Below are 14374 nucleotides of genomic sequence, written 5' to 3'. Positions count from 1 at the left end.
GAACAGTATTTGATGATTATTGTAAACACATGGTAAGTTAGATGCCAATCCACTGTTTATATCAGCCACTGGTAATGATGCTAACAGAACAGTATTTGATGATTATTGTAAACACATGGTAAGTTAGATACCAATCCACTGTTAATATCAGCCACTGGTAATGATGCCAACAGAACAGTATTTGATGATTATTGTAAACACATGGTAAGTTAGATACCAATCCACTGTTAATATCAGCCACTGGTAATGATGCTTACAGAACAGTATTTGATGATTATTGTAAACACATGGTAAGTTAGATGCCAATCCACTGTTTATATCAGCCACTGGTAATGATGCTTACAGAACAGTATTTGATGATTATTGTAAACACATGGTAAGTTAGATGCCAATCCACTGTTTATATCAGCCACTGGTAATGATGCTAACAGAACAGTATTTGATGATTATTGTAAACACATGGTAAGTTAGATGCCAATCCACTGTTTATATCAGCCACTGGTAATGATGCTTACAGAACAGTATTTGATGATTATTGTAAACACATGGTAAGTTAGATGCCAATCCACTGTTTATATCAGCCACTGGTAATGATGCTAACAGAACAGTATTTGATGATTATTGTAAACACATGGTAAGTTAGATACCAATCCACTGTTTATATCAGCCACTGGTAATGATGCTAACAGAACAGTATTTGATGATTATTGTAAACACATGGTAAGTTAGATACCAATCCACTGTTAATATCAGCCACTGGTAATGATGCCAACAGAACAGTATTTGATGATTATTGTAAACACATGGTAAGTTAGATACCAATCCACTGTTAATATCAGCCACTGGTAATGATGCTTACAGAACAGTATTTGATGATTATTGTAAACACATGGTAAGTTAGATGCCAATCCACTGTTTATATCAGCCACTGGTAATGATGCTTACAGAACAGTATTTGATGATTATTGTAAACACATGGTAAGTTAGATGCCAATCCACTGTTTATATCAGCCACTGGTAATGATGCTAACAGAACAGTATTTGATGATTATTGTAAACACATGGTAAGTTAGATGCCAATCCACTGTTTATATCAGCCACTGGTAATGATGCTTACAGAACAGTATTTGATGATTATTGTAAACACATGGTAAGTTAGATGCCAATCCACTGTTTATATCAGCCACTGGTAATGATGCTAACAGAACAGTATTTGATGATTATTGTAAACACATGGTAAGTTAGATACCAATCCACTGTTTATATCAGCCACTGGTAATGATGCTAACAGAACAGTATTTGATGATTATTGTAAACACATGGTAAGTTAGATGCCAATCCACTGTTTATATCAGCCACTGGTAATGATGCTAACAGAACAGTATTTGATGATTATTGTAAACACATGGTAAGTTAGATACCAATCCACTGTTAATATCAGCCACTGGTAATGATGCCAACAGAACAGTATTTGATGATTATTGTAAACACATGGTAAGTTAGATACCAATCCACTGTTAATATCAGCCACTGGTAATGATGCTTACAGAACAGTATTTGATGATTATTGTAAACACATGGTAAGTTAGATGCCAATCCACTGTTTATATCAGCCACTGGTAATGATGCTTACAGAACAGTATTTGATGATTATTGTAAACACATGGTAAGTTAGATGCCAATCCACTGTTTATATCAGCCACTGGTAATGATGCTAACAGAACAGTATTTGATGATTATTGTAAACACATGGTAAGTTAGATGCCAATCCACTGTTTATATCAGCCACTGGTAATGATGCTTACAGAACAGTATTTGATGATTATTGTAAACACATGGTAAGTTAGATGCCAATCCACTGTTTATATCAGCCACTGGTAATGATGCTAACAGAACAGTATTTGATGATTATTGTAAACACATGGTAAGTTAGATACCAATCCACTGTTTATATCAGCCACTGGTAATGATGCTAACAGAACAGTATTTGATGATTATTGTAAACACATGGTAAGCTAACCTTATTTCTCTAATTCTCTGTCAATTTATCCCTTTCTGCACCCATTGTATAAAAAAAATTATTCAACGTGTGGTTTCTTTGTACTTTATTGGTTAAAATCCGACTATGACATTGAATTTTCTTGCTTTCATTTGCATTTCCTATTGTGACGGCATGAAAAAAGGCAACCGTGCCTGATGACGTCACACAGAAAGAACACATCTTTTTGCAGATCATTCGAAAAGAAGGAAAACATTTGCCTGAATATTGTTAGAAAATCATTAGAGAAACAGATTCCATCACCAAATGTTGTGTAATGCTATATTTATCCACTCCCGACAGTTAAATTTTAAATACTTAAAACGCCTTGGCAAGCCTCACCTTTTAAATTTTAACTGTCTCGAGTGGATAAATATGGTATTACACTTGATGCATTGGTAGAATCTATATGTATTATTGATTGTTAGTTTAACACCATTTTGAGAACACTTAGCTATATCATGGCACCTACTCCTTAAAAAGTATGTATCTCATTCGAACATATTACTGTTAAATTCCACTTGCAAGTGAACAAAATTATAATATTTTGAAGATGTACTACATTTATTCAGAAAGCTCTCCTTGTGATTAGTATCATTTTCTCAGATTCTATTAGCAATAGCTAGGTCACCAATATTTAAATTTTCGGAATGAAATGATTCTTTAATAGTTGAACAAGTCTGCCTTAAGCTCAGTAATCTATATTAAGGTTTCATGATTACGAACATTTCACAGACACTATAAGCAATAGGTCTGCTGTAGTTAGCTAAAGATTTTAAGGAATAAACAACTGTCTGGCAGTGTTCATCTGACCTACAGGGCTTTTTCATTGAGCATTGATTATACTAAGGTTGTATGTACATTATATATATTATGTAGTAAATCCTTGATCAGCATAAAGATAAATCATGATCTGTAAAGCAAGGGAGACATTTCAGCGTGTGCACTCTATTATAATTGTAACATTTTTTCCCCCATTTTAGGATCTATCAGGAGTGACCTCTCTTGACAAGTTCAACACTGCCACTTACTGTGCTGTTTTAAGTAGCAATGGTGAACTGATGTTTGGAATAGGAGATATGAATGTCCACAAACAAATTACTCCTGAATATGTGAGTATCTGTATCTGTATTCAGTTTAAAGAAGGTGATTGTTTAATGTAGGGCAAAATATACAAGAAGGGGGAGTATGAATATGATTGTCAAATTGACAGTTTTACCTAACTGGTTACTCAGATAATTGTTCAACTGATTAACCAGTAAACCGATAGTTTTAAGTTGATGTTTTAAGGCCTTATCTATAGTACCCTACAATAGTACGTTTTTATAATACAATGAATTAAATTTAGTCCTTTGGCATTATAAGGCTTGTTTGTGAGGATTCCTGGCAAAGTTACACTGTACCTGCTATGGTGTCAGTTGTAATAACTTCAGATTGTAAGATAATAAACCTTTCTGATCTCATCTAATTGAAAATGTCTGAAACCGATGATTCTTCCATTTTCTCTTGATATCTCAGAAAATTATGTGAATTGTTTCAATTTGCCTATTAACCATTGACAACACTAATATAAAAAAATTACATACTTTAAATTCAGAAATTATTGTGATTTTTGAAGAATGAACCAAATAGTTGTGATTTTAGGAAAGGCTTCATACAGATATCAGTCTACCAGCAGTTCTTATCATTAATCTCCTAGTCACATTATTCCAATTAACAAAAAATGAATTACACAACATTTACAATTGCACTAGAAATGGTTGTAGATGCGATTAAGTTATTAAGATACAGACATTTTCTTCAGCAAGTATACATTACATGTTTACCACAACTGGTAAAAGATAAGTGGATTTATATTCTAGACTATAACATATCCATTTCATATATGAAATATAACCCTAACCTTATGACCACAAGTAGTCAGGTTAAAAAGGCATTTGAAGTAGGTCTATCATAGGTTAAACACATTGATTTATACTATGCAAATTAAATACCAGGTTAGTGAATATTTTTATCAAACAAATTCCATTTGACTGTGACTGCAGTTTCAGAGTTAATTAGTTTTTTTTTAAATTCAAATATTTCCATTTATAAGACATTGTTTTGATGACATAAACCAGGCTCTTAAGTCTCCACAGTTTGAAATGTGGTGTGATACCAGTGTAGGAGAAAAACTGATCATATCATATCATACCATTATATATATTTTAATAGATTAGTGGTTTTGAGAAGAACTTAGCCTTAGCACCAATGGTTGTATTAGATGGAAATATATCAACTGATTCAATAGAATATGTTTGTCAAGTTTGTCATAAGAACCATGTTCCTGGTAAGTGGAGGCTTTCAATGAACACAATATAACACCATGTAGTATTGTACCAAAAATGTCCTGGTAAGTGGAGGCTTTCAATGAACACAATATAACACCATGTAGTATTGTACCAAAAATGTCCTGGTAAGTGGAGGCTTTCAATGAAAACAATATAACACCATGTAGTATTGTACCAAAAATATCCTGGTAAGTGGAGGCTTTCAATGAACACAATATAACACCATGTAGTATTGTACCAAAAATGTCCTGGTAAGTGGAGGCTTTCAATGAACACAATATAACACCATGTAGTATTGTACCAAAAATGTCCTGGTAAGTGGAGGCTTTCAATGAACACAATATAACACCATGTAGTATTGTACCAAAAATATCCTGGTAAGTGGAGGCTTTCAATGAACACAATATAACACCATGTAGTATTGTACCAAAAATGTCCTGGTAAGTGGAGGCTTTCAATGAACACAATATAACACCATGTAGTATTGTATACAAATATATCATGCTTACAAGGGGTATTTGCCAAAAATACCGGTTGAGAGGTACAAATTTCCAGAGCCGTTAGGCGAGGGAAATTTGATTACCTCGAAACCGGTATTTTTGGCAAATACCCCTTGTAAGCATGATATAATTGTTTAATTCCACCGAATGTTCCACCTCAGAAAGTTTATTATAATCAGGTATCATACGAAATTTCTACTTGAATGTATAATTTTTGTATACACTGCAGCTGTTGTATTTGCGCAGTCAAATTGCATTGACCGTATAATCATTTTTTTTCATTTTTTAATGTAAAGTCACTGAATGTATACATATCTCCCTTTTTATGATAATAAGCTGGTTCTCTGGCTGACTACTAAACTTTGTTCATCAGTTTCAGTGAAACGTAATACAAGTGGGTTCCAGTTTTATGTGACTGGTTGACAATTCGTACCGTTGAGTTTTATTTATGACGTCATTCCCGGAATTTTCACGTCATCTGGTCCAAATTCATTAATGATGCATTTTTATTCTAAATATTTCATATGGAACCATATATTTAGAATGACCATGAATTTGTCATATTAGAATAAAAATAATTCATTGAGCTATTTTTAGACATGGTATTCCCCATCTGCCATGGTATTTGCTAGGGTAGTTCCCATCTGCCATGGTATTTGCTAGCAAATACCCCGGCACATGGAATTCCCTAATGGCAAATACCCCGGCAGAGAAAAGAAAATCTCAATATATAGAAATTGGTGAAAAATACCATGTTTCTCATCCAATCAAAATACAGCATTATTACATAAGGTGGAATTATACCAAAAATGTCCTGGTAAGTGGAGGCTTTCAATGAACACAATATAACACCATGTGGTATTGTACCAAAAATGTCCTGGTAAGTGGAGGCTTTCAATGAACACAATATAACACCATGTGGTATTGTACCAAAAATGTCCTGGTAAGTGGAGGCTTTCAATGAAAACAATATAACACCATGTAGTATTGTACCAAAAATGTCCTGGTAAGTGGAGGCTTTCAATGAACACAATATAACACCATGTAGTATTGTACCAAAAATGTCCTGGTAAGTGGAGGCTTTCAATGAACACAATATAACACCATGTAGTATTGTACCAAAAATGTCCTGGTAAGTGGAGGCTTTCAATGAACACAATATAACACCATGTGGTATTGTACCAAAAATGTCCTGGTAAGTGGAGGCTTTCAATGAACACAATATAACACCATGTAGTATTGTACCAAAAATGTCCTGGTAAGTGGAGGCTTTCAATGAACACAATATAACACCATGTAGTATTGTACCAAAAATATCCTGGTAAGTGGAGGCTTTCAATGAACACAATATAACACCATGTAGTATTGTACCAAAAATGTCCTGGTAAGTGGAGGCTTTCAATGAAAACAATATAACACCATGTAGTATTGTACCAAAAATGTCCTGGTAAGTGGAGGCTTTCAATGAACACAATATAACACCATGTAGTATTGTACCAAAAATATCCTGGTAAGTGGAGGCTTTCAATGAACACAATATAACACCATGTAGTATTGTACCAAAAATATCCTGGTAAGTGGAGGCTTTCAATGAACACAATATAACACCATGTAGTATTGTACCAAAAATATCCTGGTAAGTGGAGGCTTTCAATGAACACAATATAACACCATGTAGTATTGTACCAAAAATATCCTGGTAAGTGGAGGCTTTCAATGAACACAATATAACACCATGTAGTATTGTACCAAAAATATCCTGGTAAGTGGAGGCTTTCAATGAACACAATATAACACCATGTAGTATTGTACCAAAAATGTCCTGGTAAGTGGAGGCTTTCAATGAACACAATATAACACCATGTAGTATTGTACCAAAAATGTCCTGGTAAGTGGAGGCTTTCAATGAACACAATATAACACCATGTGGTATTGTACCAAAAATGTCCTGGTAAGTGGAGGCTTTCAATGAACACAATATAACACCATGTAGTATTGTACCAAAAATGTCCTGGTAAGTGGAGGCTTTCAATGAACACAATATAACACCATGTAGTATTGTACCAAAAATATCCTGGTAAGTGGAGGCTTTCAATGAACACAATATAACACCATGTAGTATTGTACCAAAAATGTCCTGGTAAGTGGAGGCTTTCAATGAAAACAATATAACACCATGTAGTATTGTACCAAAAATATCCTGGTAAGTGGAGGCTTTCAATGAACACAATATAACACCATGTAGTATTGTACCAAAAATGTCCTGGTAAGTGGAGGCTTTCAATGAAAACAATATAACACCATGTAGTATTGTACCAAAAATGTCCTGGTAAGTGGAGGCTTTCAATGAAAACAATATAACACCATGTAGTATTGTACCAAAAATGTCCTGGTAAGTGGAGGCTTTCATTGAACACAATATAACACCATGTAGTATTGTACCAAAAATGTCCTGGTAAGTGGAGGCTTTCAATGAACACAATATAACACCATGTGGTATTGTACCAAAAATGTCCTGGTAAGTGGAGGCTTTCAATGAACACAATATAACACCATGTGGTATTGTACCAAAAATGTCCTGGTAAGTGGAGGCTTTCAATGAACACAATATAACACCATGTAGTATTGTACCAAAAATGTCCTGGTAAGTGGAGGCTTTCAATGAACACAATGTAACACCATGTAGTATTGTACCAAAAATGTCCTGGTAAATGGAGGCTTTCAATGAACACAATATAACACCATGTAGTATTGTACCAAAAATGTCCTGGTAAGTGGAGGCTTTCAATGAACACAATATAACACCATGTGGTATTGTACCAAAAATGTCCTGGTAAGTGGAGGCTTTCAATGAACACAATATAACACCATGTAGTATTGTACCAAAAATGTCCTGGTAAGTGGAGGCTTTCAATGAAAACAATATAACACCATGTAGTATTGTACCAAAAATGTCCTGGTAAGTGGAGGCTTTCAATGAACACAATATAACACCATGTAGTATTGTACCAAAAATGTCCTGGTAAGTGGAGGCTTTCAATGAACACAATATAACACCATGTAGTATTGTACCAAAAATGTCCTGGTAAGTGGAGGCTTTCAATGAACACAATATAACACCATGTAGTATTGTACCAAAAATGTCCTGGTAAGTGGAGGCTTTCAATGAACACAATATAACACCATGTAGTATTGTACCAAAAATATCCTGGTAAGTGGAGGCTTTCAATGAACACAATATAACACCATGTAGTATTGTACCAAAAATATCCTGGTAAGTGGAGGCTTTCAATGAACACAATATAACACCATGTAGTATTGTACCAAAAATGTCCTGGTAAGTGGAGGCTTTCAATGAACACAATATAACACCATGTAGTATTGTACCAAAAATATCTTGGTAAGTGGAGGCTTTCAATGAACACAATATAACACCATGTAGTATTGTACCAAAAATATCCTGGTAAGTGGAGGCTTTCAATGAACACAATATAACACCATGTAGTATTGTACCAAAAATGTCCTGGTAAGTGGAGGCTTTCAATGAACACAATATAACACCATGTAGTATTGTACCAAAAATGTCCTGGTAAGTGGAGGCTTTCAATGAACACAATATAACACCATGTGGTATTGTACCAAAAATGTCCTGGTAAGTGGAGGCTTTCAATGAACACAATATAACACCATGTAGTATTGTACCAAAAATGTCCTGGTAAGTGGAGGCTTTCAATGAACACAATATAACACCATGTAGTATTGTACCAAAAATATCCTGGTAAGTGGAGGCTTTCAATGAACACAATATAACACCATGTAGTATTGTACCAAAAATGTCCTGGTAAGTGGAGGCTTTCAATGAAAACAATATAACACCATGTAGTATTGTACCAAAAATATCCTGGTAAGTGGAGGCTTTCAATGAACACAATATAACACCATGTAGTATTGTACCAAAAATGTCCTGGTAAGTGGAGGCTTTCAATGAAAACAATATAACACCATGTAGTATTGTACCAAAAATGTCCTGGTAAGTGGAGGCTTTCAATGAACACAATATAACACCATGTAGTATTGTACCAAAAATGTCCTGGTAAGTGGAGGCTTTCATTGAACACAATATAACACCATGTAGTATTGTACCAAAAATGTCCTGGTAAGTGGAGGCTTTCAATGAACACAATATAACACCATGTGGTATTGTACCAAAAATGTCCTGGTAAGTGGAGGCTTTCAATGAACACAATATAACACCATGTGGTATTGTACCAAAAATGTCCTGGTAAGTGGAGGCTTTCAATGAACACAATATAACACCATGTAGTATTGTACCAAAAATGTCCTGGTAAGTGGAGGCTTTCAATGAAAACAATATAACACCATGTAGTATTGTACCAAAAATGTCCTGGTAAGTGGAGGCTTTCAATGAACACAATATAACACCATGTAGTATTGTACCAAAAATGTCCTGGTAAGTGGAGGCTTTCAATGAACACAATATAACACCATGTAGTATTGTACCAAAAATGTCCTGGTAAGTGGAGGCTTTCAATGAACACAATATAACACCATGTAGTATTGTACCAAAAATGTCCTGGTAAGTGGAGGCTTTCAATGAACACAATATAACACCATGTAGTATTGTACCAAAAATATCCTGGTAAGTGGAGGCTTTCAATGAACACAATATAACACCATGTAGTATTGTACCAAAAATGTCCTGGTAAGTGGAGGCTTTCAATGAACACAATATAACACCATGTAGTATTGTACCAAAAATATCCTGGTAAGTGGAGGCTTTCAATGAACACAATATAACACCATGTAGTATTGTACCAAAAATATCCTGGTAAGTGGAGGCTTTCAATGAACACAATATAACACCATGTAGTATTGTACCAAAAATGTCCTGGTAAGTGGAGGCTTTCAATGAACACAATATAACACCATGTAGTATTGTACCAAAAATATCCTGGTAAGTGGAGGCTTTCAATGAACACAATATAACACCATGTAGTATTGTACCAAAAATGTCCTGGTAAGTGGAGGCTTTCAATGAACACAATATAACACCATGTAGTATTGTACCAAAAATGTCCTGGTAAGTGGAGGCTTTCAATGAACACAATATAACACCATGTAGTATTGTACCAAAAATGTCCTGGTAAGTGGAGGCTTTCAATGAACACAATATAACACCATGTGGTATTGTACCAAAAATGTCCTGGTAAGTGGAGGCTTTCAATGAACACAATATAACACCATGTAGTATTGTACCAAAAATATCTTGGTAAGTGGAGGCTTTCAATGAACACAATATAACACCATGTAGTATTGTACCAAAAATGTCCTGGTAAGTGGAGGCTTTCAATGAACACAATATAACACCATGTAGTATTGTACCAAAAATATCCTGGTAAGTGGAGGCTTTCATTGAACACAATATAACACCATGTAGTATTGTACCAAAAATGTCCTGGTAAGTGGAGGCTTTCAATGAAAACAATATAACACCATGTAGTATTGTACCAAAAATATCCTGGTAAGTGGAGGCTTTCAATGAACACAATGTAACACCATGTAGTATTGTACCAAAAATGTCCTGGTAAGTGGAGGCTTTCAATGAACACAATATAACACCATGTAGTATTGTACCAAAAATGTCCTGGTAAGTGGAGGCTTTCAATGAACACAATATAACACCATGTAGTATTGTACCAAAAATATCCTGGTAAGTGGAGGCTTTCAATGAACACAATATAACACCATGTAGTATTGTACCAAAAATGTCCTGGTAAGTGGAGGCTTTCAATGAACACAATATAACACCATGTAGTATTGTACCAAAAATGTCCTGGTAAGTGGAGGCTTTCAATGAACACAATATAACACCATGTAGTATTGTACCAAAAATGTCCTGGTAAGTGGAGGCTTTCAATGAACACAATATAACACCATGTAGTATTGTACCAAAAATGTCCTGGTAAGTGGAGGCTTTCAATGAACACAATATAACACCATGTAGTATTGTACAAAAAATATCCTGGTAAGTGGAGGCTTTCAATGAAAACAATATAACACCATGTAGTATTGTACCAAAAATGTATATTGATTGATTCTATTTATATTTCACTTAGATTGCTTAGAGCTATACGAATGAAAAGCTATTGTGAATTTATATTTCATCCTGCAGTTTCAAAAGTTTATTTAGAAATTAAACACTATTCCTGATTCTAATTCTAGATTCAGAGCATTACATTTTCTTACTTTGCCTGTGTGTTCACTTTAGTCTTTAGTCGGATTTGTGAGTCTCAATCTTAAAATATTTTTTAAAGTACAGTTTAAATTAAGGGTTAAAGGGGATGACACACTTAATATTCTCTAAATTCTACACAAATTTTAAATAAAATTTCTGAGGAGACCTGAATAGATTTGCAACTTAACTTAAATTTATTGAACTGATAAACTATTTATATAAAGTTGATAAACATAGCATTCATCTCTAAAATACCACATGGGGTAAAACACTTATGCAAAATAAATTGTTTATCTTGTTGGAATAATGTAGAAACTGGGCTTAAAATTGTTAACAAATGTTTCACCTACAAAAGATTCATCAGTGTCACTAGAATCAAACAAATAAAAAGGCCAAATAAAGTACATAGTTATTTTAATAGCACTTGGGATCCAAAATTATGAAATGATTGTTCTCTTTGGAAAGATGTTGGATGCCTTACCTCTCATCATCATTAACCATTTTTTTTTTTATTAAATCAGAGAAGATACTAGTGATACAGGCTCTTTGCAGTTTCCAGTTTAAGATTTTGTCTGACACAAGTCGTACCGACTGTGCAAGACGCTTATAGGTAGTCAAGGTAAAAACCACCCTATCATGATACAAACATTTTTTATTTTTCAGTTTGGTATGAACCTACAGATGTTAACAAAGCACATAAACCCTTTTTGACATCAGCAGGGCAAAGGTTAACCTACATTTCGCCAAATTTGAATGAGTTAAGAGTTATATACAGACATTTAACTAACACACTGGATTCGCAAATAGGTAAGAAGTTATTAGAGTATGTCATAGGGATTCAGCTTTTTCTTAGAAAATCAGGAATTTTACATAAGCGTGTTGTTTCAAGCGGTGACTGCATTTTAATAATGTATTTGTTTATGATTATGCCAGTTAACCTAGAACTACAAGTATTAGGTCAATGATATTTGATATACAGTCAGGAGCTAAGCCAAGCTTCAGGTTGATAAAAGCTCTTGCACTTGTTAGAATTGTTTGCTGTTTTTTTGTCAGCTTGGCATTAATAGATGATCAGTCATTTTGTCTATGGTGTTATGTATGTATTTACACACTTGTCATGTATTACATTTTAACATTGTGTCGTTTGTTTTCTCTTATTATTGAGTGTAAATTCATATTGCGATAAGACGTGGCACGGTACTTGTCTATCCCAAATTCATGTATTTGGTTTTGATGTAATATTTGTTATTCTCGTGTGATTTTGTCTGATGTTCGGTTTGTTTGATTTAGTTTTTTATCCATGGATTTATGAGTTTTGAACAGCGGTATACTACTGTTGCCTTTATTTGTCACACACTTTTAAAGAGAAATTAAAATCAGTTGTTCAAGGTCAATTATAAACTAATACAAAGAACACCATGTAAAAGCAAATCATTGCTTAGAAATAGGCAATATCTTTTGTCTACTCTTCAAGGAATTTTATGTCATATTTTTAAGTGAAATTCTCTAATTAGTGTTATCCAGGATAATTAAGATTGGGTTTTGCTGTTTGTTCTGTTGGTTTTTAGGCAGTTAAGCTGCCTTATGTGAGCACCCTGGCTTTGTGTGCTACCCAAGAAATGCTGAACTACATGCCATTGTTATCATCTAGCTGGCTACTATATTATTTATAACTTATTGGACAGTTTTTTCATACTTTTCATTCTGGATTACAAAAAATATGACCAGAAAACCTTAAATGATTGTCGATTTTCCCAAAAGTTTTGAAGTTGCACATAGGAAGTAGAGCACATTAGGAATCCTTATGTAGTTTATTATCCCATGAGCTTTTGGCTAAGATGTCAAAGAACAAATGTATAAAATATTCAATCGCCAAAAATCTCTAAAGACAAGTAGTAAAGATTTCCCAAATTGCAAAACTCGTAGGAATATTGTTTGTCGTCAATACTGTAGTCAACAACGTAATGACTGTTCAACTGATCACGCTGTTGGCGACAATTTTGAATTAGAAGACGAAATTTTTGTATATTTTTAATTTCGACGCAGGGGTTCAAATAAGCAGTGGTCCGAGGTCTGTGACCTTCCACTTTTGCAGTCGAACTTTTGCAGTCTAGCTACGTCCGACGGACCTTTAAAGAAAATAAAAAAATAACTTGCCAACATTTTTACCAAAGTTTCCTAAAAAAACAATCTCAAACTTATTTTCATCCTTCCTATTCATGAAAGCGATGTTCAATTTGTTTAACCGCTAGCTTTATACAGAAAATCGCCGATAAATAATGTGTAAATCGGAGTAAAATTGTATCTCACTTTCTGTCAAAAACAACATTGTTAACAAAATGGCTGCCGCGAGATTACAATATCGGATTCGATTCCAGAAGCAAAATACAGCTATGCATGGTAAATAAATATAAACACTAGAATTGAAAACCAAAACTGTTTAAAAGAAGGAAAAAGCAGAAAATATTTTGTACACCAATTTTAATGTCAAAATCCAATACAAGTGACAGCTGGGAACAGTTTATCTAACAATATACATGTTCTTGGTAACAATATAATCTTTTTTATCAGTGATAAATGTTGGTAATGCATGTTAAAGGCTTTTCAAGTTAAACCTATTACTGCAATTTCAAGGGGTATTTTTTTCTTCTCAATTTTGATAGGTCAGTTAAAATAGCTGGAATTTTCTTATATAAAAAAAAGATGTGGTATGATTGCCAATGAGACAACTATCCACAAGAAACCAAAATGACCAAAACTTGGTAATGGTCAAGATCGTCACCCCTAAACAATATATATTCATGTATGGGACAATATAACAAATCATATGAAATATAGGTGGAGTTCGTGGGGCAACTCTACCCCTTTCTGTTTGAGAATTTATAACGGCCGAGATCCACAATCTTAAATAATATGTATTTATGTATGGGACAATATTACAAATCAAATGAATTATAAGGGGGTCCCTATGGTCACTGTACACCTTCATGTTTGAGAACTTGGAAAAATTCGAGATCATCACCCCTTAACGATATATACTCATGTATAAGACTATATAACAAATCAAATAAAATATAGGGGAAGTCCCTGTGGTCACCCTACCCCTCATGTTTATGAACTTTGAAACAGTTGGGATCCCCAACTCTAAATTAAGTGAAATATAGGGGGAGTCCCTGCAGTCATCTGATTGAGAAATTGGAAACAGTCTAGATCCCCACCTTTAAATTAAACCATATATATTCATGTATTA

General features: G+C 34.1%; 1 protein-coding gene across 1 annotated transcript in view; it reads left to right on the top strand.

The window, feature by feature from the left end:
- LOC134691207 (uncharacterized) overlaps window positions 1-14374 on the top strand; it is a 56649-nt gene that overhangs the window by 22781 nt on the left and 19494 nt on the right. The window contains exons 14-16 of the mRNA XM_063551540.1: window positions 3022-3150; window positions 4253-4367; window positions 11788-11931. Of these exons, the coding sequence (XP_063407610.1) occupies window positions 3022-3150; window positions 4253-4367; window positions 11788-11931 (388 nt within the window). The remainder of the gene's footprint in view (window positions 1-3021; window positions 3151-4252; window positions 4368-11787; window positions 11932-14374) is intronic.

Source organism: Mytilus trossulus, chromosome 11, assembly GCF_036588685.1.
Source record: "Mytilus trossulus isolate FHL-02 chromosome 11, PNRI_Mtr1.1.1.hap1, whole genome shotgun sequence".
Classification (NCBI taxonomy): Eukaryota; Metazoa; Mollusca; class Bivalvia; order Mytilida; family Mytilidae; genus Mytilus; species Mytilus trossulus.
This window is presented reverse-complemented; position numbering and strand designations above follow the sequence as displayed.